General features: G+C 40.9%; 2 protein-coding genes across 2 annotated transcripts in view; one reads left to right on the forward strand and one right to left on the reverse strand.

The window, feature by feature from the left end:
- LOC139537692 (myelin protein zero-like protein 1) overlaps window positions 1-9,457 on the forward strand; it is an 81,193-nt gene extending 71,736 nt beyond the window's left edge. Inside the window, exon 5 of the mRNA XM_071339296.1 lies at window positions 9,111-9,457. Coding sequence (XP_071195397.1) covers window positions 9,111-9,183 — 73 coding nt within the window. The 3' untranslated portion in view covers window positions 9,184-9,457. The remainder of the gene's footprint in view (window positions 1-9,110) is intronic.
- A 1,559-nt stretch (window positions 9,458-11,016) lies between these two features.
- Window positions 11,017-22,263, reverse strand: klhl35 (kelch-like family member 35). Its single transcript, XM_071339306.1, has 7 exons — window positions 22,019-22,263; window positions 20,183-21,075; window positions 19,533-19,717; window positions 18,730-18,848; window positions 18,318-18,506; window positions 15,788-15,976; window positions 11,017-15,222 (listed from the first exon to the last, which is right to left on the reverse strand). The coding sequence occupies exons 1-7, from the start codon at window positions 22,037-22,039 to the stop codon at window positions 15,025-15,027; spliced, it is 1,794 nt and encodes a 597-aa protein (XP_071195407.1). The 5' UTR covers window positions 22,040-22,263; the 3' UTR covers window positions 11,017-15,024.
- Between the last annotated feature and the right edge of the window lie 3,773 nt (window positions 22,264-26,036).

Genomic DNA, 26,036 nt, shown 5'->3' on the forward strand with positions numbered 1-26,036 from the left:
TCATCATCTGCACATCTGTCATTCCAGTGTTAACTTTTACTTGGTACTCATCCCGGATCCGGGAGCACCCTCATCAGTAAAAAAGCTGACTAGCATAGCCTAGCATAGCGCCACAAGTAAATACTAGCATCTAAATATCATGAAATCACAAGTCCAAGACACCAGATGAAAGATACACATCTTGTAAATCCAGCCATCATTTCTGATTTTTAAAATGTTTTACAGGGAAGACACAATATGTATTTCTATTAGCTAACCACGATAGCAAAAGACACAACTTTTTTCCCCCACCATTTGTTTACTGCATAGGTAGCTATCACAAATTCGACCAAATAAAGATATAAATAGTCACTAACCAAGAAACAACTTCATCAGATGACAGTCTGATAACATATTTATTGTATAGCATATGTTTTGTTCGAAAAATGTGCATATTTCAGGTATAAATCATAGTTTTACACTGCAGCCACCATCACAACTCTCACCAAAGCAACTAGAATAACTACAGAGAGCAATGTGAATTACCTAAATACTCATCATAAAACATTTATGAAAAATACACAGTGTACAGAAAATGAAAGACAAAGATCTTGTGAATCCAGCCAATATTTCAGATTTTTTAAGTGTTTTACAGCGAAAACACAATATAGCATTATATTAGCTTACTACAATAGCCAACCACACAACAGCATTGATTCAAGCCAAAAGTAGCGATAACGAATAAACCATCAAAAGATATAAAATTATTCACTAACCTTCTCAAACTTCTTCAGATGACAGTCCTATAACATCAAATTACACAATACATATATGGTTTGTTCGAAAATGTGCATATTTAGCGGCACAAATCGTGGTTATACAATATGAATAGTAGCCAAAATGCAAACAAAATGTCGGGAGAAATCTTGGGAGAGGCACCTAATCTAATCAATAACTAATCATAAACTTGACTAAAAAATACAGGTTGGACAGCAAATGAAAGATACATTAGTTCTTAATGCAATTGCTGTGTTCGATTTTTAAAATTAACGTTACTACGACATACAGCGTGCGTTAAAGCGAGACCGCACCGAAATTAATGGTGGAATAATAGTTTAACATTTTTCAACAGAACAACAAATTAACATCATAAATAGTTCTTACTATTTGATGAGCTTCCATCAGAATCTTGTGCAAGTTGTCCTTTGTCCAGAATAATCGTTGCTCGGTTGTAGATTGTCGTCTTCAACTTTGGAATTAGCAGCAAACATTAGCCATGTGGCGAAGACGTGTCCAACTCACCATAACGCAGCACAAATAAAATACCGAAAATCGCAATATACTGATATAAACTGATATAACTCGGTTTAAAATAACTACATTATGATGTTTTTAACACCTATATCGAATAAAATCAGAGCCGGATATATCTAACGCCTATAACGAGAGCTTTTCAGAATGCAATCCTGAGGTCTGTCTTGCGTCATGACGAACGTTGAAAAGACTGCACACCCGGTTCCAAGAGCTTTTGTACGGCCTCAGATCTACCTAGACACCCCATTCCAATTCTCACTGCTTACTGACATCTAGGGGAAGGCGTATGCAGTGCATGTCGACCCATAGATTACATGCAAATTAATAAACTGACCCTGGAACAGAGTGCCCGATTTCAGATTTCTTACTTCCTGACAGGAAGTTTGCTGCAAAATGAGTTCTGTTTTACTCACAGATATAATTCAAACGGTTTTAGAAACTAGAGAGTGTTTTCTATCCAATAGTAATAATAATATGCATATTGTACGAGCAAGAATTGAGCACGAGGCAGTTTAATTTGGGAACGTTTTTATACAAAGTCGAAATGGCGGCCCCCTATTGAGAAAAGGTTTTAAGGCTACATTGTAATTATTTGAACTCCATGGCCTATTCTGCCTTACCTCCCTACTCTTCTACATTTGCACACACTGTACATAGATATTTCTATTGTGTTATTGACTGTAGGTTTGTTTATGTGTAACTCTGTGTTTTGTCGTCCTGCTTTGCTTTATCTTGACCAGGTCGCAGTTGTAAATGAGAACTTATTCTCAACTGGCCTACCTGGTTAAATAAAGGTAAAATAATAATAATAATTTAAATCAAATTAAAAAAAATATATACAGTACCAGTCAAAAGTTTGGTCCCACCTACTCATTCAAGGGTTTTTCTTTATTTTTACTATTTTCTACATTGTAGAATAATAGTGAAGACATCAAAACTCACGATTCCCACGTGAAGCATGGAGGAGGAGGTGTGATGGTGCTTTGCTGGTGACACTGTCAGTGATTTATTTAGAATTCAACGCACACTTAACCAGCATGGCTACCACAGCATTCTGCAGCGATACACCATCCTATCTGGTTTGTGCTTAGTGCTACTATCATTTGTTTTCAACAGGACAATGTCACAACACACCTCCAGGCTGTGTAAGGGTGATTTGACAAATAAGCAGAGTGATGGAGTGCTGCATCAGATGACCTGGCCTCCACAATCACCCGACCTCAACCCAATTGCGATGGTTTGGCATGAGTTGGACCGCAGAGTGAAGGAAAAACAGACAACAAGTGCTCAACCAATGTGGGTACTCCTTCAAGACTGTTGGAAAAGCATTCCAGGTGAAGCTGGATGAGAGAATGCCAAGAGTGTGCAAAGCTGTCATCAAGGCAAAGGATGCCTACTTTGAAGAATCTAAAATGTATATTGATTTGTACATTTTTTTGAACTACATGATTCAATATGTGTTATTTCATAGTTTTGATTTCTTCGCTATTATTCTACAATGTAGAAAAAAGTATAATAAAGAAAATCCCTTGAATGAGTAGGGGTGTCCAATCTTTTGACACGTATTATACATACACACTATACGTGCTTGCACACACACAAACACACACACACACACACTCCCTCTCTTTCTCTTTCTCTTTCTCTCTCTTTCTCTCACACACACACTCACATACATGCTCTGTGTTTTTGAATACCGCTGATTAATTATGTACCAGTAACCGTAACTATGCAGAGTAGAATAATTACATGTTATTCACGTATGATGGCTATCTAGAGAAACAATGGAGAATGTTGGGCAAATGCCCTGCTCTGCTCAAGTGGAATGCATATTTTCAAGTATTGTGGTGGCAGTATCATCAAATCAAATCAAACTTTATTTGCCACATGCACCGAATACAACATGTGTAGACTTTCTGTGAAATGCTTACTTACAAGCCCTTAACCAACAGTGCAGAAACTGCACTAGGTCCCATGTTATGTGGCTCAGTTGGTTGAGCATGGTGCTTGTAACGCAAGGGTCGTGGGTTCGGGTGACCAGGATGAAAAGGTATGCAAATGTATGCACTCACTACTGTAAGTCACTCTAGATACAGTAAGAGCCTCTGCTAAATGACTGAAATGTAAAATGTCTTGTCAGTGGGAGGGACTGGGGAGTTTGTAAGGATCGAAAGGAGCAAGGCCCAGGTAAAAAGGTGGAGGTCAACCTGCCTTCTGAAAACCTAACCCTGGGATAGAGTTTTATTTTTCAGCTGGACAATTACACAAATTGTAATGCCAAAGACACACCAGAATGGCTATCTAAGAGGTGGTGAGTGTTCCTGAGTGGTCCAGTCTAAAATTTGTTTGAAAATCACAGTCAAGGTTTGAATATTTCTGTCCAGTTGGTAGACTATGGCACTTGTAACGCCAGGGTAGTGGGTTCGATTCCCAAGACCACCTATATGTAAAAGGGATATACACTGGAGGGAAACATGTTGGATGGGTGGGAGGTTAGGGGTGGAGGCTCATTTTATTTTTAATTCTCTTTACATACTCAATTTATTGTTACTTTTTGGCTCTGTAATGCGAGCTAACTATTCAATTATGAATTTGTGTGTTGTGCATGTGGTCCCCCTCTCCCAACCTCAACCAGAAAATGCTTTTGTGCACCAATGCTTTTGCCCATATGACGTGATGAAAGTGATGCCTATTTATCGCCATCATCGCTGTTCTGGAGAATGAGATTAGCATTACTATCTACAACATCTCAGTCCTGACTATTCCGTGGAAGAGGCATGTTGACAGCACTGTGACGTTTTCAGTAGCAGTGTGTGGGTAAAATCACCAGGGAAGCCAAGCCAGGAAAAATAAGCCATAATTAAACCTATGTGGTGTGATCATTGCGTTGTTTGTTCTATAACCTGTTAGTTCATATGCCTTGACACCGTGATATACAGGCCTAAGGCTGAGACAATAAGAAGACACAGTGGCAGAATAAATTTAACAACACCTTGGTTTTATCACAAAACCAGAGATCAACATCTGTTCTGGTGAAATCCACAAAATATATTGCATGTAACAAACATTTACATGACCTACAGCATGGTCTAACAAGTTAATGTTTCCCACATTTTCAGACTACTAAACAACTATTGATTTAGAACCACGGAGAGTTACCGCAAGTCCACTATTCCAGCCAATCACTCACGCTTAGTCTAATTCAGTGACAACTAAAAGAAACAAAAAACGATTTAGTCCAATCAACGTAAGCTAAATATTTGTCTGTCTATGGTAGATGTGGCTGTCCATGGCACTAATTTCTGTGTGTGTGTGTGTGTGTGTGTGTGTGTTCATGCTTGCAAGTAGAAAAAAACATGTTGACACCCTAGTTGTAGAGAAATGCCAATGCCATCCTCCTCTTTCATGTTGCCTAAACTGCCTATGACTCTGTCACACAGTACACACTTTTAGTTTTTGTTGTCCTAGGCTACCTGGCTAAAATGCTTGCTCGCTAGCCTAACTTCCTTTCATGGGAAACTGAAAGAGAGCAGCTCTCCAGTTAGGCTGGTCTGTGATTCACAGACACCTTTCCTGGTCATAGGAATAAGGCAACCTCACAGAGAGTTACACACACGAAATAACTTTATTTCCAGAGGACTTATGAGATGGATGTGGTTCTGTAGTGAGATTAATTAATATACTAATAAACAGCATGAGACAATCAGTAATAGCATTAGAGCAATAATAATTGACTAAAATGGTGACATAAGCAAAGGACTGTATAACACATACAGTTGAAGTCGGAAGTTTACATACACCTTAGCCAAATACATTTAAACTACATTTTTCACAATTCCTGACATTTAATCCATGTAAACATTCCCTGTCTTAGGTCAGTTAGGATCACCACTTTATTTTAAGAATGTGAAATGTCAGAATAATAGTAGAAAGAATGATTTATTTCAGCTTTTATTTCTTTCAGCACATTCCCAGTGGGTCAGAAGTTTACATAAACTCAATTAGTATTTGGTAGCATTGCCTTTAAATTGTTTAACTTGGGTCAAACGTTTTGGGTAGCCTTCCACAAGCTTCCCACAATAAGTTGCGTGAATATTGGCCCATTCCTCCTGACAGAGCTGATGTAACTGAATCAGGTTTGTAGGCCTCCTTCCTTGCACACGCTTTTTCAGTTCTGCCCACAAAGTTTCTATGGGATTGAGGTCAGGGCTTTGTGATGGCCACTCCAATACCTTGATTTTGTTGTCCTTAAGCCATTTTGCCACAACTTTGGAAGTATGCTTGGGGTCATTGTTCATTTGGAAGACCCATTTGCGACCAAGCTTTAACTTCCTGACTGATGTCTTGAGATGTTGATTCAAAATATCCACATAATTTTCCATCCTCATGATGCCATCTATTTTGTGAAGTGCACCAGTCCCTCCTGCAGCAAAGCACCCCCACAACATGATGCTCCCAACCCCCATGCTTCACGGTTGGGATGGTGTTCTTCGGTTTGCAAGCCTCCCCCTTTTTCCTCCAAACATAACAATGGTCATTATGGCCAAACAGTTCTATTTTTGTTTCATCAGACCAGAGAACATTTCTGTCAGGTGGCAGGTGTCCTTCCCCTCTAGCAACCTCCCTAGCAACCTATCAGTGGCCTGGTAGCAGAGGTCACTGGCAGTTTGGGGAGACAGTTTATGAGCCCCTAGTCATCCTGGCACTATAGGGGGAATGGGTGGAGTGAGCTGCATGAAGTTTTAAAACTCACAGGCAGGGAAATCCATAACAGCAAGGATGCACAAGGCCAGCTAGTTAACATTAGCCTACTACATCTAGCAACACGTTGAACTTCAATCCTCTCAGGCCAGGGGAACAATGTATGCATTTATGGTTGGATCAGAATCACTGTTATAATCATTGGCCAGTACAAAGAATTAAGTAAAACCACAAGTCCAAATTCCTATCTCCATCCATGGCCAATTTAGGACTGATTTTTTGGGACAACGACACAATGACATGCAACAATTAAACTTATTTAAGACGTTTGGCTTCTGATGTGAAGTGATTGGTGTGAAGCCAAATCCAAACTGGTTTCCCTTTACACTTTTTTTGGTGCGCCAGGATCATTCACAGTTGAGCTCACTCGGTTTAACTGAAGGCAGATTGGCTATTATTAGTATTTATTTTTTATCAAAGGAGGCCAAATGTTCGCTCGCTGCTCTTGCATGGTTAGAGCATTGGCCAGTAACCCAAAGGTTGCTGGATCGAATCCTCGAGCTGACAAGGTAAAAATCCGTCGTTCTGCCCCTGAGCAAGGCAGTTAACCCACTGATCCCCCCCCCCGGGCGCCGAAGACGTGGATGTTGATTATGGCAGCCCCCCGTACCTCTCTGATTCAAAGGGGTTGGGTTAAATGCGGAAGACACATTTCAGTTGAATGCATTCAGTTGTTAAACTGACTAGGTATCCCCCTTTCCCGTTTCTCTTTCCATTCAATGCTATGGGCGGCAACAATGTCATACTCTTTTTGACCAGACAGCATCAGATAGATGGGCTACACATACTGAGACAGAGGGGCGCTGTTTTGTTCACTTGGATGTTTTCTAGCGTGAGATACATTCAGCTTCTTGCAAATTGAAGGAAACACCTAGATCAATTATTTTCTTTCTTGGTAATTTTTTGGGGGAAGCCTTGGCATCCATGAATATACACCACTGTTACAAGTGGACCTAAACCATGCCAGGAAAATTCACCCCACACCATAACATATTATTTGTATACCTCATTTACTCAAGTGTTTCCTTTATTTAGTCAATTACCAGTTGCCTACAGTCGGGAAGGCTGCAATTTGGCCAGCAAGCGCACCAAATATAGCCTACAGCTTGTTGCTTTGTGGCCATAGACATGTAATCCATAGAAGGGTTATGGAACCCCTGGCAGTTTGACTATTACACTTGTGTGTACCCTAGCAATGGCTGCCATACTGCCATCTATGGATTTTAATCCGGCCATGAAAACATCACTAAGCCTTGACACATTTCTGGTAGCATTCGTGTGAAACTGAAAGCGCAAACCACCGCATTTAACCATGGCAAGTTGACTGGTAATATGGCAGAATATAAACAGTGTAGTTATTCACTCCGCAAGATAATCAAACAAGCTAAACATAAGTATAGAGATAAAGTGGAGTCGCAATTCAATGGTTCAGACACGAGATGTATGTGGCAGGGACTACAGACAATCCCGGACTACAAAAGGAAAAGCAGCCACTTCGCTGAGACCGAAATCTTGCTTCCGGACAGGCTAAACACATTCTTCGCAAGCTTTGAGAATAAGACAGTGCCACCAACGCAACCCGCTACCAAGGACTGTAGGCTCTCCTTCTCCGTGGCCGAAGTGAGTAAAACATTTAAACGTGTTAACCCTCGCAAGGCTGCCGGCCCAGACGGTCCTCAGAGCATGCGCAGACCAACTGGCTGGTGTGTTTACAGGCATATTCAATCTCTCCCTATCCCAGTCTGCTGTCCCCACATGCTTCAAGATGGCCACCATTGTTCCTGTACCAAAGAAGGCAAAGATAACTAAACTTAATGACTATCTCCCCGTAACACTCACCTCTGTCATCATGAACTGCTTTGAGAGACTAGTCAAGGATCATATCACCTCTACCTTACCTGCCACCCTAGACCCACTTCAATTTGCCTCCACTCCGCTGATCCTCAACACTGGGGACCCACAAGGGTGCGTGCTCAGCCCCCTCCTGTACTCCCTGTTCACCCATGGCTGCGTGGCCAAGCACGCATCCAACTTTTTTTGAGGGAACATTGATCATAAGTGGCTTGTTTTATCTTGTTCTTTATACCATGTCTTGTTTCGAGGTGTTTTAACTGATTTCATGTCAATGCTAATATGGCTAAAATTCACTAGCTAGCTAACCAACAACTGTAACAATCTATTTGAGAGACAAGTGCTCATTATGCAAATGTATTTATGCTTTCAATAAACATTGGAGACTAAATATTGCTTACATGTTGTCAACATCTAAGCCAACCCCGTCTACTTTGTTCCATAGTTGTGCACTAGTCGCTAAACAACCAACCACTCTGTTAAGGTTGGTTGAATAATGGTTTATAAATACACTTAAAATGGTCATAAGACAAACTATTATTCCATCATGTAATCTTGCAAGGGTTTCACTGTTGAGGAACATTCTCACTTTTGGACTTGATGCATTGGTGCAATTATTTATTTATCCCAGGAAATAAGGCATCATAGCACTCACCTGACATCATGTCAAGATCTGCTCATCTATGCAACACGCTCAAAATAACGTCAACCTCGAATGTGCCCACGTGTTGACACTAACGTCATGTAACAGTGCGAAAATAATGGGGTCGAAAACGTCAGTGTGCAAAATCCAGACATGATAGATTGACGCGAAAGAAACTAAGTGTTGTAGGTAAAAAATGGCAACACAGGAGAGAGAAAGTAAGTTTTCCATGCTATGTGTTAAGCTTTTTTGGATACATGAATTCTGCTGGACGATTTGGCATAGGTAGTTAGCTAGCGTTTAGCTAACGTCAACACAAGCACTATCATTGTTAGCTGGATAACATAACAACTAGCTGGGCCTGGCTAGCTATATGCCTAAACTATAGAAATCATGATGATGATGATAACTAGGGGTAATGTATAGTGTCTATGAAAACTGTCATACTTTTCTTCTCTGATTAAAAAACATGAGCTGGCGCACCCAGAAAAATGTGTTTGTGTGGAGGTGCTGACTAACGGCAGTTTATTTTGATAGTTTATACTCTTCTTCTCTACCACAGATTTCCAAAATGTCTCAGACTCCAGGAATGGGAAAATGCTTACAAGAAAGAAACGGATGAAGACAGAGACTGAGTTGTCGATTTCCATTGTTTCTTGTAATGTTAAAAACGGAAGAAAAAGACAATCATGTTTTTCTAACGTAGCTAGCTATCTAGGCTACTCACCATATTATAGGCTACAGATTTGAGTCACCTCTAGAATAGTTATTTTTATGTTATTGAGTAGACCTATATATCTTTGTTTAATGTAATTAATCTAATTATTAATCTAACAACAAAAATCCTTATTGTTTTGTAAGAAATATAAGGTATTTTTACATGTTGCAATAAAATTGACTAAAGTAGAAGCTCTTATTTTGTTTGTAGGTATTTTCAATTGGTAATGAGTAATTATATAGAAATGTATCATTAGGTAACTATAAAGTTACACTTCACTTTAAATAGCTAAATCCTGTGTAAGAACTATCGACAACTTTGTATTTATTACAGATATGTAAGTACACCTCAAGATATCCTTCATTTTAACTAGCCAAATCCTGTGTAACACTTAGTAATTACATTGTACTTATGCAGATATTACATGTACTCTCTGGTGTACTTGTGGGTTTATCCTCTGACTCGTATGGCAAGGAGGTTTAGGTTGTCATAATGGGTAATCTAGATTAAAAAACATGAGCTGGCACACACCCAGAAAATTTCGTTGGTGTGGAGGTGCTGACTAACGGCGAATAACGGTAACATACACATTAATTATACATTTGTTTTGAAATTATAATCTGTTATGACACCCATATGGTAGACCCCAGTCAGTGAGGTTTGTCTATGTCTGATCTGTTATTGTGGTACACTTTTTGGGGGCAAATGCTAGCAACCACATTGAGTCGAGATTTTGAAGAGTGCACATTCACGGGTAGGTAATTAAAGCCTATTGATCCGCCAACCTTTGTAATCTTGGACACCCAGCACATCTGTCTACAAGAGATTTCAACCTTGTGACAGTTATTACTGAATCAGATGCAGCTGAGAAGAAACTACACACTGAATTGGAGATTTTAGGGGAAACTTGCCCATGTGTAACAAGTATTTGTTACTCCTCTGTAATTACAGACCGCAATAACCACCAGTTACATGTTGTTATTACAGTGTAACTATGAGCTATTACAATTAACTACAATACTTGTTATAGCGTAATTAAACATGCAATTACACTGTAATAAGGACCCCTTAAAATGAAGTGTTACCCTACTTTCTTAAGAAGACATTCCTATCGACAGTACATGAGAACATTTTCAATTTCACCATTTCAGGTCAGTTCTCTAAGGAAGCCTGCGAGGGATGTTGCCAAAGGTTTTCTGACAAACTTCAAAGTTGGTCGGATGGTGATTTGTTTGTTTGTTCGCGTACATCAGTCCCATAATACCTGAAGAGTAAAGATAGATATATGATACCACTGTGCCGTCACTGGAATGTAACCAGACGCTTCCATGAAAAAGAGAGGATGAAGATAACAGATGATATCACAACAGCTCTTACAGCAGAAAAATACAATTTCTTATCATACTCAAGCATCAGTGGTAAAACATTTTGGCAAATGCGATGACCACCTTAGGGTTTCTGAGGTGAGGACCCTGGTGGTTGACGAAATTATTTCCAATTGCTGTTCCTCAGTTCCAATTAGTGTCTAAACACGTTACATGAGATCTGAATGATTGGTAGTAATAATAGTAAAAACGTCCAATGGCATGTTTTCATGGATGCCAAGGGAAGCCAGGCCTCCCCAAAAATCTAACTGAAAACTGTCTGAGATTGTAGCTCACCATAACAGCACTGTTGCAGACTACAGGGAACATTGTCAGTTTCAATGATCTGATATCCATTTATCCAGAAATGTATTCAATACCTTCACTGTAGGAAAAGCAGCTTTATTGGAATCTCACACTTAAATTAGTAATAATCAAAAATACTTAACCTTGTCAGCCAAAAGCAGAAAACACTGGAAAACAATATTGGCATGTCAATCACATTGTATAGGTATGAGCTGGAAAGTTTGCACAGTGATTCCTTCATTCAAATGGAAAGTTAAATCAGCATTAGAATACAATAAAAAAAGTGATTTGGGAGTTCAGGTATGTACATCATACACATACAGTATGTTTCATATTGAAGTATGGGATTTCCTGTCTGAAAGTGTCGTTCAATTCAAATTGTGACCTAGTTTCTTCATACACTAAAACATTTACAAAAAGGAAACTATATGAATACATAAAACTGACCAGGTTAGAGTGAAGATAAACGTTCAAATAAGTTTTATCTACAAAATAAGTATTGTTACTGTTAAAAAATAATTCATTTGTGCTATGTGGTCAGTGTTGTCGTGGAAATTCAGTACAGAGAGAAACTTGGTCATTTCTTCAAACATTCATCTTTATGTAATATCGATTAATTACTGCAATAATGAAACCGTCGGCTGAGAGCCTAACTGATAAGGAAAAAACAGATATTATATAGGCCCTAAAAATGCTTAGTCAGTCATTTCTAACCTTCCCATAAGCCCCCTTGTTTCATGTCCTGGTTATCTGCACGGGATGTTGTTTAACTTCCAACCCAGCCTAGTTTCCCAGATGCCAGGAAGATGAGACAATGAGGCATTGTTCTAAACTCTTCCAGGTTATCTCTATCTCGGGTCACACAAACCCCATCTTGGAAAACAATATTGACATGTCAATCACATTGTACAGGTATGAGCTGGAAAGTGTGCACTGTGATTCCTTCATTCAAATGGAAAGTTAAATCAGCATTAGAATACAAGAAGAAAAAAAAGTGATTAGGGAGTTCAGGTATATACATCATACAGTATGTTTCATATTGAAGTATGGGATTTCCTGTCTGAAAGTGTCGTTCAATTCAAATTGTGACTTAGTTTCTTCATACACTAAAACATTTACAAAAAGGAAACTATATGAATACATAAAACTGACCAGGTTAGAGTGAAGATAAATGTTCAAATAAGTTTTATCTACAAAATAAGTATTGTTACTGTTAAAAAAAAAATCATTTGTGCTATGTGGTCAGTGTTCTGTCGTGGAAATTCAGTACAGAGAGAGACTTGGTCATTTCTTCAAACATTCATCTTTAAGTAATATCTATTAATTACTGCAATAATGAAACCGTCGGCTGAGAGCCTAACTGATAAGGAAAAAACAGATATTATATAGGCCCTAAAAATGCTTAGTCAGTCATTTCTAACCTTCCCATAAGCCCCCTTGTTTCATGTCCTGGTTATCTGCACGGGATGTTGTTTAACTTCCAACCCGGCTTAGTTTCCCAGATGCCAGGAAGATGAGACAATGAGGCATTGTTCTAAACTCTTCCAGGTTATCTCTATCTCGGGTCACACAAACACCATCTTGGAAAACAATATTGACATGTCAATCACATTGTACAGGTATGAGCTGGAAAGTTTGCACAGTGATACCTTCATTCAAATGGAAAGTTAAATCAGCATTAGAATAAAATAAAAGGAACACACCACATCTTGTCTATGAAATGCCAACTTTAGGTTTTTATCAGCAAGCCATTGTCAGCTCAAGCAAAACCCATTTTCCTTGACCATACGCCCAGACTAACTGCAGGAAGCTAGAGTGGAAACCATCTCTTTAACAGTTGCCAGCCCAAGCTTAAAAAACTCCTCTCAGTTAACTTAGAAAGAAAGAAAGAGAGTCCTAAGAACCTTACTCTATTTCATAAAACAACCACTTGGTGCATAAACATAACATAATCTTGTAATTATGCTATCACAGTTCTTCAAAGTACTGTTCTGTTTTCTCTTTGATAACTTGGTCATTGTGATCTGTGCGCATCACTGAAAGTTTATGGGCTCTATTCAACCCGTATCGCGGAAGATCAGCGTTACAGCGTGATTGAAATTGAAAGGCAACGTTCCTGCGTTAGCGGAGACTGTATTCACGCGGTAAACACTGCAAATGCCGGCTCAATCGGAAATTACCTTTACATTTCTATTACGCTTCAGCACTACAGATTGAACAGAGCCCTGAATGTATGTAAGTCTCCCATTTACATCAATAAATTATTAAATCCGAGTTATGCATGTGGATCTCAAGTTAGGATTCATGTCAAGTGCTTGTTGATCAATGTCAGTTCATATGCTGTAAGTTATGAGGCAATAATGACTTAAAATGCAGGAACTGAAGGACCTGTCTGCTGTATTAAGTGCTAAGGGGTGAATCCTGCCTTCAAATTTTCTAAGTCAAAATCATATTTGAGTGGAAATTAGGATTTGCCCCTTAGACTGTGTATAAGCAATACATACAAATAGACGTGGCCACTAAACCATCACAAACATTTGTCTCAGATCATTTAACTGAACCTGAATCTAAATGAAAGAGTAAGTAAGGGTGGCCAGAAGCCTACTTTTCTCATGCTTCAAATGACAGGAGACTACGGGTAGTGATAATTCATCAGAACACTAGAAGTCTCTATTTAGTTCATAAGAAGTCTTGTTTCACTATCTGTTTCTAACCAGTAATTACAGGCCATCAACTGTGGAATGTAAGCCTGTGGAATGTAAGCCTTGATGTGATTCTATCATGTCTCATCTGCACTTGATATGGAATCTCCTCCCTCTTTGTATCTGTGTGGTATACCTGTCACAGAGCACACAGCATTGTGCAATTCTATATCTCCAAAATGGCACCCTACTCCCTATATAGTGCACTACTTCTGTTCAGAGCCTTGGTCAAAAGTAGTACACTATAGGGAATAGGTTGCCATTTGGGACACAACCACAGAGTTGACAGTGAGGTTCCTCATCTGACAGTCTTGTTGAGGTCATTGTCAGGATTGAGGCCAAATGGAAGATAAGCAAAATATGCAGGCTGGCAGGTTCCTAAAGGTGCCATTTATAAAAAACAATAGGCACTCACGGAAACCTTCCATTGAAGCAAGGTCACTAAAGTGAGCAAATGTGTACAGTACCGTTCAAAAGTTTGGAGTCACTTAGAAATGTCCTTGTTTCTGAAAGAAAAGCAACATTTTTGTCCATTAAAATAACATCAAATTGATCAGAAATACAGTGTAGACATTGTTAATGTTGTAAATTACTATTGTAGCTGGAAACGGCCATTTTGAGCCTGTAATCGAACCCACAAATGCCAACGCTCCAGATACTCAACTAGCCTAAAGAAGGCCAGTTTTATTGCTTCTTTAATCAGAACAACAGTTTTCAGCTGTGCTAACAGAATTGCAAAATGGTTTTCTAATGATCAATTAGCCTTTTAAAATGATAAACTTGGATTAGCTAACACAATGTGCCATTGGAACACAGGAGTGATGGTTGCTGATAATGGGCCTCCGTACGCCTATGTAGATATTCCATAAAAAATCTGCCATTTCCAGCTACAATAGTCATTTACAACATTAACAATGTCTACAATGTATTTCTGATCAATTTGATGTTATTTTAATGGATGAAAAATGTGTTTTTCTTTCAAAAACAAGGACATTTCTAAGTGACCCCAAACTTTTGAACAGTAGTGTGTGTTCTGGGCCTCTTCCTCAATGAAATGGCATCTAACAACATATTACATAAATACACAACTGACAAGGCGTTGAAGCAACAACCTCAAAACGTGAGGTCTGAGGCGTATCTTGTCACCTCTTATCACTCTTGTGGTCTATAGATGGGGGAGGGAGTTGTAAGTACTTTCATCCAATAGTAGCAGGCTATGGGAACATGATTCAGTCAACTGCCTATCATCAGGCAGCAGCCCAGGTTCTGGGGTGAAGTTTCCCCTAGGTACAGAGCTAGGATCAGCTTCTCCTCACCCAATACTAACTTTAACCATTAGTATAACTGACCCATGATCAGCGTCTAGTGGCAACTTCCACCTACACTTCAGTGTGTCTTCTTTGGTGGCCACTGGGTGACAGTGACACAACCGTGGTAGCTGACACTGCGTGACATGGGCTTCTCGTCTGTCAGCTTGCCGCTCTCAGGACAGTAGGCCCAAACCTGGTCGGTGGCCGAGGCACAACTATCTCTCCCCCCGACGATGTAGACCTTCCCCTCACACACAGTCAGGCCACAGCTCTCCTGATAGACAGACACAGAGACATAAGGGTCAGGGGCCTTATTCATAAAGCGTCTCAGAGTAGGAGTGCTGATCTAGGATCAGGTCGCCCCTGTCCCTGTGATCTTGTTCATTATGTTCCAAAAGATAAAACTGATCCTAGATCAGCACACCTACTCTGAAAAGCTTCATGAAAACCGTCCCAGGTTTCCTTTCCTTGGATAATAGGTAATTTGGAACTGAATGAATTTCAACCCATACAAGCCAAACTAATATGTGACAGGCAGCTCCAAAATCATGTGGCTTTAGAAGCTTTACACCCTACAAATGATAAATGAATGGCCTACTGCTCCTCAACTCCTGTTTCTTCTCATATGTGGCCAAATCAGAAATTATAATCACATTCGCTGTACACAGGTGTCTATTACAGGTGTCTACATGGGGGTTGTTTTTGTTGTGATTTCAACAATTGTGATTGTAAATCCTTATCTGGCAACTGACAAACAGGAGTTGTCAAAAGCAAAGTGATTTCCCTATTTTATGTAACCCACTGGTTACACATACTAGTTTAGTATCAAATTCACTTACCAGTTTCATTGGCAAGTCCACCACTTTGCTCCAGTTGTCTGTCTTTGGTGTGTAGCTGTAAATCTGGTCCAGGAGGCCTCCCACCACATAGATGGTGTTATTGTGTGCGGTGGCATTGATGCATCTCTGAGAGAAGGGACAGGATGACACATATCGCCATTGGTCCTCTTCTGTGCTATAGCACTGAACCTGCATGGACCATAGAATTACATTTAGAACATACACTATGACCAAAAGTGGTCAATGGAAACCCATTTCATTAAGCTCCTGACGAACAGTTCTTGTGCTGACGTTGCTTCCAGAGGCAGTTTGGAACTTGGTAGTGAGTGTTGCAACTGAGCGAGCACAGACTATTTTTACTCGCTACGCACTTCAGCACTCTGGTGTCCCGTTCTGTGAGCTTGTCTACCACTTCACGGTTGAGCCGTTGTTGCTCCTAGACATTTCCACTTCACAATAACAGCACTTACAGTTGACCGGAGCAGCTCTAGCAGGGCAGAAATTTGATGAACTGATATGTTGGAAACACTGATCTCTTCAGAGGGGTCATTCTACTGCCAATGTTTGTCTATGAAGATTGCATGGCTGTGTACTCGATTTTATACACCTGTCAGCAACGGGTGTGGCTGAAATAGCCGAATCCACTCATTTGAAGGGGTGTCCAAATACTTTTGTATATATATTGTATAAAACAATAGGATCTCTATGGTATGGACAGCACAAGCAGGGTTGTTTAAGAGAAGGTTAAACAAAAAATTAGGTGTGCTAGAGATATAGAGATCACATATTAGGGATTACATTTTTTTTTAAACGTATGCATGTGTATATAAATAGCAAATTTTCCCTTTATTATGTATTATTAGACATTTAGTATGCCTTTAAAGGTTTTTCTTATAATACATTACTTTTGGGGATGGTTTCCTGATTACAGATTAAGGCTAGTCTAGGAGTAAAACGAATTCTCAATGGAGAATCTCTATTGAAACTGCTTTTTAGTCCAGGACTATTCTGTGTCTGGGAAACTGGCCTAAAATGCACTGAACCTCTATGGACAGTAAAAGTAGGGTCTTGTAAGAAATGGCTAAACACTACATTTGACTAATACTACAGTATTGTGTGTGGCTTCCACATCAGCAGAACAACAGCAGATCCACTCGACACAAATAGTGTGTCTGTTTTGTATGCAAATACTAAATGAGGGGGTTCTTAATGGAGTATGATAGTATTGACAGTTTGGAATGCTGCTGGTTTCCTGGAATCCATTCTAAGAATCGTGTTAAGGCAAGCCCTAAGGCACAAAAGAAAAGCATCTTTTGATCTTCAGAATTTGGTTATAGCCTACAGTCCAATGAGCATTACAGTATAGAGAACATCTTCAAATGGACAACAAGATGTAACATGAAAGTAAGTAATGTGATTCTGAAGGTGTTCTTTGGAAAAGGTCACTTCCATGACCACTTCCACAAAACTTTGTCAGAATTTAAGAACCTTGGTTGACATTTAATATATCTACATCGGGAGTACTTGTCATTCCATAATCCAGCTATTGTTTGTTTAAACCGTTGTCTAAGTGCGGTGTAGGCTAGAATATTTATTTTAATTTTATTTAACCTTTACTTAACTAGGCAAGTCAGTTAAGAACAAATTCTTATTTCACAATGATGGCCTACCCCGACCAAACCCTCCCCTAACCGGACGACGCTGGCCCAATAACGATGCTGGGCCAATAACGATGCTGGGCCAATAACAACAACACGTGCTGGTAGATGATGAAATGTCAACTATATTGCTATTCTGCTCTTAAACTTTAACCGTGATTTCATGATACGTGTGAAGTAAAGCAAATCGCTTTAATGTAATAGTTTACCTCAACTCTCAATACCCTTTTCACACTACCATACCACCCAAACCGTACTGTGCTGGCTCAGGTCTTTTCGTTTCTTTTCACACATGGTTCCAGCAACTATGGTGGATGCGTAACTCAGTTCGCCTCAGTTCAGTATTCTGAAAGGGTAATCTAACCTCTACTGTATGCCTGACCCGTTTCGGTGGGAAATTTCCCATAGGTACAGATCTTTTGCCCGTGCTACAGATGCCTATATTGGTCCATTAATACAGGACTAGTAAAGGCCCAGTATATAAATATAAAATACATTATTAATGTATATATTTTTATTCCGATTTTTCACAGGGGATGCAGCATCCTCAGCACCCCTACTTCCTGCGGCTATGTCATGAAATTGCACAAGTGGGGGGGTGGGCATTTCCTCTTTTGTTCTCTATTGCTCCTCTATTGTTCCTCAAGCGAGGAGGCCGATGGCATAACGGAATCCCATCAGACTAACTCCTTGAATACCCTACTCCTTGAAGTTTGCAGTGTACTTTCATGTATTTATATTTGTGATATCGCTTTTCAACATTAAAAGTAAAAAAAATTGCTGGAGGGGGTCTATTAGTGGGGGAAATGCAAAACTGACCCATGATCAGCGTCTAGGGGCAATTTCGCTCTACACCACAGATTCCAGCTCACCTTGTTGGTATTGCAGTCATTGTTCACGGCCCCACCAATGACGTAGAGCTTGCCAGCGCAGCCCACAAGAGCCGCTGAGCTCACGGCCAGCAGTAAAGGGGCTACAGTCCGCCACTGGTTGTCGTAGACGCTGTAGCACTCCACATTGGACAAGCGCTCCAGCCCGTTGAAGCCTCCCACTGCATACAGCTACAACCACAAACACACGCACACAGCTTAACTCAGTACAATTCTTATTCTACCCAGTCTATGGTCAAATTGCAAACCAGCCTGCTCGGACTCTACAAATATTCATTATGGAAGAAATCCTAAGCACTCACAATGCTGACTTTGACTTAATCACAAATGGATGTCAATTATTATGGGGCTTTGTATCCACAAAGGGAGGCAACTGGAACAAAGGCAGGCTCACCTTTCCAAGCAGAGCAGCCATCTTGTGCCTCCACCTGGCCTTGGCCAAGGAGGCGACGCGAACCCAGTGGTCCACCTGGGGCATGTACTTCCACACATCCGAGCTATTCAACTGGCCTCCTGCAGAACGATACAATCAAGTCAGGGTCAATATGAAGGCTATCAAGCATCTCAGAGTAGGAGTGCTCATCTAAGATCAGTTTTGCCATTTAGATCACAATGAATAAGATTTAATGGACACTCCTACTCTGAGACTCGTGATACATATAGCCCCATATTTCAGAACTGAGACAGTGGCCATGTTTAATAACTTTCAAAAATGCCACTGTATTCCCTTGCCTTGGGTTTTCTTATAGGCTTTGGACATGCCTGTCTGGGTAAATAAATCTAGAGCAGAGATGCTATGGAAAAGTAGTTAAAGACAAACCACATTGAAGAAAAACATGCATTTCCCTTTGAATAAGCAGAAGCTCTGTCAGTTGACAGTAGAACTGACGTAAGGTGTAAAAACAGGTTTGACAGCAATGTGCTTTGCACAATAACAAACATGGCTTGTTCACAGCTAATGCCCTGATAAAGTATGAATAGCTTATTATCTAGGGGACAGTTCCTAAACATCTACCATTACATAATACAAATAATTTGGTAGCACTTTACATTACAGCATGGGATAAAGTTGTAATAACATGGTAATAGTATGTTCACAAGTAATTGTCAAAGATAAAATATTAATATAAACCTATAGTAATATGCACCATCTTCTCATCTTGTGACGATCAACATTTCCTTATAACAGTGGCACACCTGACACGTATACTTCATTCTGCAGCTCACAACTGGCAAACTCGGACTTAGAGTATCCTGGGATGGTGGCACCGGGCACCCACTCTTTGGTGTAAGGGTTGAATTTCTCAGTGAAGGACAGTCTGGAGAAGCCGTTTCTGTCACAGCCTCCGATCACCACGATGACCTCCGCTCTCCCCATGCACCTGAGCACAGACAGACCGACAGAGTGAATATATTTGAACTGAAAAACTGAGAACAAACTGGACAACAATACAGACTCCCTGAATATGTACTAGTACTTTTACAAATTAATGTGACTATTAGTGATATGAGTCTACAGCAGAGAGACATACCAGAACTGTATTTTCGCTCATAGAAGAATTCCCTCTTCTCTCTCCTTTACTTTGTTTTGTTTTCAGGTTAGAAAAAGGGTAGCAAAATCCTGGTCCTGAAAGAAGCTATGTTCCAGCCTAGCACTTGATTTAACCAAATAGTTTATCATCAATACTTTAATTAGCTGAACTAAATGTGTTTGCATTGGGCTGGGAAAAAAGCCTCCACACCCTGTAGCGATTCAGGACCAGTGTTAGCGACCACTATAGAGCATTATTGTACATACATACATAAGGCTGGCTGATGTTTTTGACACCAATGGCTTTAATACTGACTTTCTCGGTCTGGTCCGCACAGAGTCCACTTCCCTCCCCAGGACATGGTACATCCTGGCCTCCTGCAGCAGTGGCCGGCACTCCCTGCAGTCCTGGACCAGGTCGTCCGACTCTATCACATTGACGAAGAAAACAGGGTCCACCAGAGGCAGACGCACCAGCTCCAACAGCTCCTGGAGGGCCCCTTTCCTTTCTGTGGGCACGTGGTGCACCCATTTCAGCACTGCCTCCACCAACACCTCCTCCTTGTCCACCTGGAGTTGCTCGCTGGTCAGAAGCTCCACCACACGCTCTTTGGCTAAGCTCAGGAACTCTTCGTGCTTGTAGACCTCCACAAAGTCCCTGTACAACATAGTCTGGCACTTGTCTGCCAGAGGCGTGATGAGGTACGAGCTAGCGAAGTCCATGATGCCTAGGCAGTTGGAGTGGTCCATACGCTCCTCCAGGAACTGCACACACGCCTTGCTGAGCACGCTGACACCCAGCATGTCGGCGGCGCCGAACACGCTTCCCACGTTGGCCTCATCCAGCGCCGCCTTGCCCTCATACACGAAGTTGAGCACCGTCTCCATGGTGGAGGCACCTATGCCCTGGATGCGCACCAGCTGCTGGCGGCTCTCGCGCAGCTGCCCGTTGAACATCGTGCGGAAGTAGATGCTGCCGGCGCTGAGGATGGCGCGGTGGCATGGGAACTCACTGCTGTCCACCTGTAGGACCATGTCGGTGAAGGTGCCGCTGCGGCGGTAGACGTTGAGCACCTGGAGGATCTGTTCTGCGTGGCGTGGGCCCTCGCAGAAGCTCATCTCTTTCCACTGGGGTTGTTGGTCGCCCTGAGGCAGAGGTTGAGGCTCGCCAGCACTTCCAAACCCCATGGCGAGGAATGGACGAGGGAGCTGGAGGGAGGGAGAGAGAAAGAGTGAGGAAAGATGAGAGTAGAGAAAGGCTTAAAATTATTGGATTAATTAATGTTGTACAGTTCTAGGTCTAATCTATTTTTTTTTCATTTGGTGTTAAGACTTCGACATTGAATAAAGCTGATTTTAACATTTGAATTAAAGTGAAATCTGACTTTGATTTTATGGTGAACTATCCCTTTCATTGCATATGCTTTATAATTAAAGTCCCTTTTGCAATGTTAAAAAAAAATTGTACACAGAATAAGACCAGATACCCCATAAGAAAACTATTGCCACTGTAGCATACATTTTATGGTTGCTCGTTTTGAATTGGTAGACGATTGCGCACCGATAACACAATAATAAGCCCTCTACATGCACAGGCGGCACAGCATGAAATTTGATAGCCATGCACAGCAGCTGCTCCCTGCACGATAATATCACGGCGGGGATAGCCAATCAGCCTTCCAGGCAGCATGCGCTGTTATGGTTCTGATCCACACCCTTTGTCAATCTATTGAGAAAAAAACGTGTATAGGCTATACAGCATTCACAACCTGGTCGTTGGCTTTTTTTGAATGTGGTATATAAAAAGTAAAAATCCAAACGGAGTGTTTTCTTTATTTTGTACTATCATGAAATAATAGGCTATTTACTTATTGACTGGAACAAACGTATTATTTGAATACAAATAAGATTAAACATACACTGCATAATACGAAACTATGGTTTGTTGTTCAGATAATTCATATTTTCCATTAAAAAAATTACATTAGCCTACAATATAACTGTTTTCCAAATAAGTGTTTCTTTGGTTAAACTAGACACTCACATGCAAACTTATTTTCTGGAAAAAAATAGGCTAGACCTAAATGAATACAATAAGGTAATAAACGAAAAATCAGCCATGCACAATAGCACAAAATATTATAAAATGTACCTTCAAGACTTCACCTGGCATGGATGGGAAATTAGGCTATGTTGCCTAAAACCAATAACGGTCGATCATTCACCGACAAGAGCAACTGTTCAGGTATCCTACAAAGGAAGTTACACACTAGGCTTTTTATATGATTGCCGACAGGGAAGATGCGAATACAGAAGATAAACAATAACCTGGAAGTTCACGTGAGGTATCCTGTGCAATAATAACCGTTGCCTAGCCTACCTGTCTCGACCACTGAGGTAGCGACTGAAAGAAAGGGGGAGGAGCGTGGACAGCATCAGTTATGTCCAACAAACACAAAGGGGATAAATTATTTGGCTATGCCAGTAGGTCTACTGTGTAATTAGACGTATATTACCCCACCCCCTTGTTACCCAGACCCAGTGCTTTTCACAGCCTACACAAAGCAGATGATTTCAGGTTTGTCTGAAAGGGGCCATCAGAGGTAGGCCTATTCCTGTTTTTTGGTTGCAAATCACATTTCTCTATGATTTAATAAAATATTATATGATATTCTATTTCATTCTATTATATTACATTCTTCTAAGACCTGAGTAGGGCTCCATGGAGGTGTTTATTGATGTGTGCCTCTCCTCTGATCCTGTGCCCCTATAGGCATACAAAATAATAATAATAGTAATTGTATTTCATTTGTATAGCGCTTCTCACTACAAAAATAATCTCAAACTGCATGAAAAGCAAAAAATACAAAAAACAAATATATATTGATAAGATGGAAATTGAATGTCTCTGGTCAGCTTCAGATGATGGAAAGGGAGTTGATGCAGTTTGGGTTGGAAAGGGTTTTAAATAGTTTTAAATTAGAGTTTTAAATGTTATTTAAAACTAAAAGCACATTATTGTACAATAAACATAATGATATCACCTCTATAATATCACTAGATTTTTTTGCAAAAATAAATAATAATTAAAAACAGAAAAACCTTATTTACATAAGTATCCAGACTCTTTGCTATGAGACTCAAAATTGAGCTCAGTTGCATCCTGTTTCCATTGATCATCCTTCAGATGTTTCCACAACCTGATTGGAGTCCACCTGTGGTAAATTCAATTGATTGGACATGATTTGGAAAGGCACACACCTGTCTATATAAGGTCCCACAGTTGACAGTGCATGTCAGAACAAAAACCAATCCATGAGGTCGAAGGAATTGTCTGTAGATCTCCAAGACAAGATTGTGTTGAGGCACAGATCTGGGGAAGGGTACCAAACAGATTCTGCAGCATTGAAGGACCCCAAGAACACAGTGGCCTCCATCATTCTTAAATTATCAAAGTTAGGAACCACCAAGACTCTTCCTAGAGCTGGCCGCCTGGCCAAACTGAGCAATCGGGTGAGAAGAGCCTTGGTCAGGAACGTGACCAAAAACCCGATAGACACTCTGACAGAGCTCTAGAGTTCCTCTGTGGAGATGGGAGAACCATCCAGAAGGACAACCATCTCTGCAGCAATCCACCAATCAGGTCTTTATGGTAGTGACCAGACAGAAGCCACTCCTCAGTAAAAGGCACATGACAGCCCGCTTGGAGTTTGCCAAAAGGTACCTAAGGACTCTCAGACCATGAGAAACAAGATTCTCTGGTCTGATAAAACCAAGATTGAACTCTTTGGTCTGAATGCCAAGTATCACCTTTGGTGGAAACCAAATCTAAAAACTTGTTTTTGCTTTGTCATTTAGGAGTATTGTGTTCATATTGATCTGAAAAAAAAATATTGAGTCCATTTTAGAATAAGGTTATAATGTAACAAAAGTGGAAAAAGTGTGTACTTTCTGAATGCACTGTAGGTGTTCCTTTTCTTCATGTGGGAAAGGGCAGTGTGGAGTGCAATTGAGATTGTGTCATCTGTGGACACAAAGGGTATAATGAATTAGAGATCTTACCTGAGGGAGAGCAAATTATGGAGGGTATATTGTGGTTGAATCTGTGGCTGACTGGCTGTGTTTGTTTTTTTTTTTTTTACATATTCTGAAGATAACATTGTTGTGTAGGCTGACCTCATATTTTTGATTGTGATGGGGTAAGAGTTGTACTAAGTTCATGAGGCATTTCTAAGTTAAAGTCTTCAAGAATCAATGGATACAAATCAATCATTCAAATGACCATTGAGAAGCATGAACTATTTCAGATTCCAAAGCAGTCATTTTCAAAGTGAAGAATTTGCAATCAATTTATGTGCAATCAATTATTTTTGGCACTAGGGGGAGACATAGACCTTGATAGATAAAATAAACATAAACCTGACAAAGGGCTGGTATAAAAACTATAAACCTGACAAAAAGCTGGTTTCGACTCAAACCAACAGTGTGCAGCTGCAGCCCGCAATTCGGGGAGTTCCTGCATGTGGGCATTCCTGCACCCTTCTTGAACACTCCCCTCAAGCATCTCATTGGTTCCTGCATGAACGCCCCCCCTCGACGAGCACGATATCTTCTTGCTTGTGTAACACTTTTGAATGTGGGTCAAAAGGGAAATAAAAGTGTTATCAGAGTTTTTTCGCCCCCGCCTGCTGTGTACTGGAGTCATCTTGGCTAACTAGCTAGTGGTAGACAGTGTCCTTGGCTCCTGCCTGCTGAACACCTGCCCTCACCATCGTTAACAGAACTGCGGTATCGCCCCCTCCTCCTGTGTACCTGAGAAAACCGTGCCGACAGGCAGGCCCCAAGGACACTGTCTACCGGAAGCCCCGCCTCCGGCTAGTACAGCAGGCGGGCGCGACACCCTGTGCTAACTAGTTAGTTTGCTAGTAGCAAGCTAGCACATGGTGTCACCCCCTGCCCGCTGTGTACTGGAGAAAACCGTGCCCGACAGGTGGGGGTGAAGTACACTGTCTACCGGTGTCGGCACCGCCTACCGCTAGCTGGTCCGGTACACAGCAGGCGAGAGGCAGGGGCAACACCATGTGCTAGCTAGCCTGCTGTGTACCGGAGTCCTCCTTAGGACTAGCTGGCTAAGCTAGCACACATTATCCTTCGCTCTCACCTGCCAATCACCCGACCTTGCTATCATTAACAGAACTGCTAAACAGAACTGCGGGAGAACAGTGCCCGACAGGCTGGGGCAAAGGACACTCTACTGGTGTGTACTAGCTATAGCTAGTTACTGTTGATGCCCCCGCCTCTTCTTCTTCTGTTGGGTTTATCTGAGGTTGCCATCCAACGTTATGGTGCATTATCGGCATCTACAGTACTGGAGTGTCCCTGCTTCCCGCTTATGTACTGGAGATATAGCCTAAAAATGGACCAATAGAAGTATAAAGTGGGGTTGATGCAAATGCAGGAATGCCCACATGCAGGAACCCTCTGAATTGTAGGCTGCAGTTGCACCCATCTCACTCAAACAGGTGTGCTCACAAGGTAATATACCTATCCAGAACGGCTCACCCTTTCTCATTTAGTGGAGCTAATTCAAAGACGGAGTTAAGCTAATGACAGATATTGACGAAACTTTGTAACATGTAAACTATGGATAGAACTGAATAGACCATTGTTATCGAAGTTGGATATTATCTAGTTGTATCCCTTGGGATAGGCATACCATGTAATGGGATTCCCCATTGTGCTCAATATAACTGGACCGAGGAAGCTGCAAAGGGTACTGCCACAGATGGACTTTCACTTCACTTAATGTACACCTCTGGATGAACTAGGGGAGAGAGGAACATATTTCTGAGATTCAATTCTGGAATGGTACAACACCTCAGAAGACGTCGCCTTTTTGGATGGAAAGGGTGAGTGTTTGTGCGGACGTGCATGTGCGTTCGTGTGTGTGTGTGTGTGTGTGTGTGTGTGTGTGTGTGTGTGTGTGTGCGGGCGGGCATGTGTCTGTGCAATGCGCATGTGTATCTTTCACATCCCCAGTTGAGGCTTCAACAGTATTTGAAAGTTGGCCAATGACATGATACTTACCAAAGTGTACATCTTGTGAATATGTATGTTTGTCTTTCTCTGAAGAATAGGATAACAATCTGGTTAGTTTATGATAACTTGGC

The sequence above is a fragment of the Salvelinus alpinus genome, chromosome 13, assembly GCF_045679555.1.
Source record: "Salvelinus alpinus chromosome 13, SLU_Salpinus.1, whole genome shotgun sequence".
Classification (NCBI taxonomy): Eukaryota; Metazoa; Chordata; class Actinopteri; order Salmoniformes; family Salmonidae; genus Salvelinus; species Salvelinus alpinus.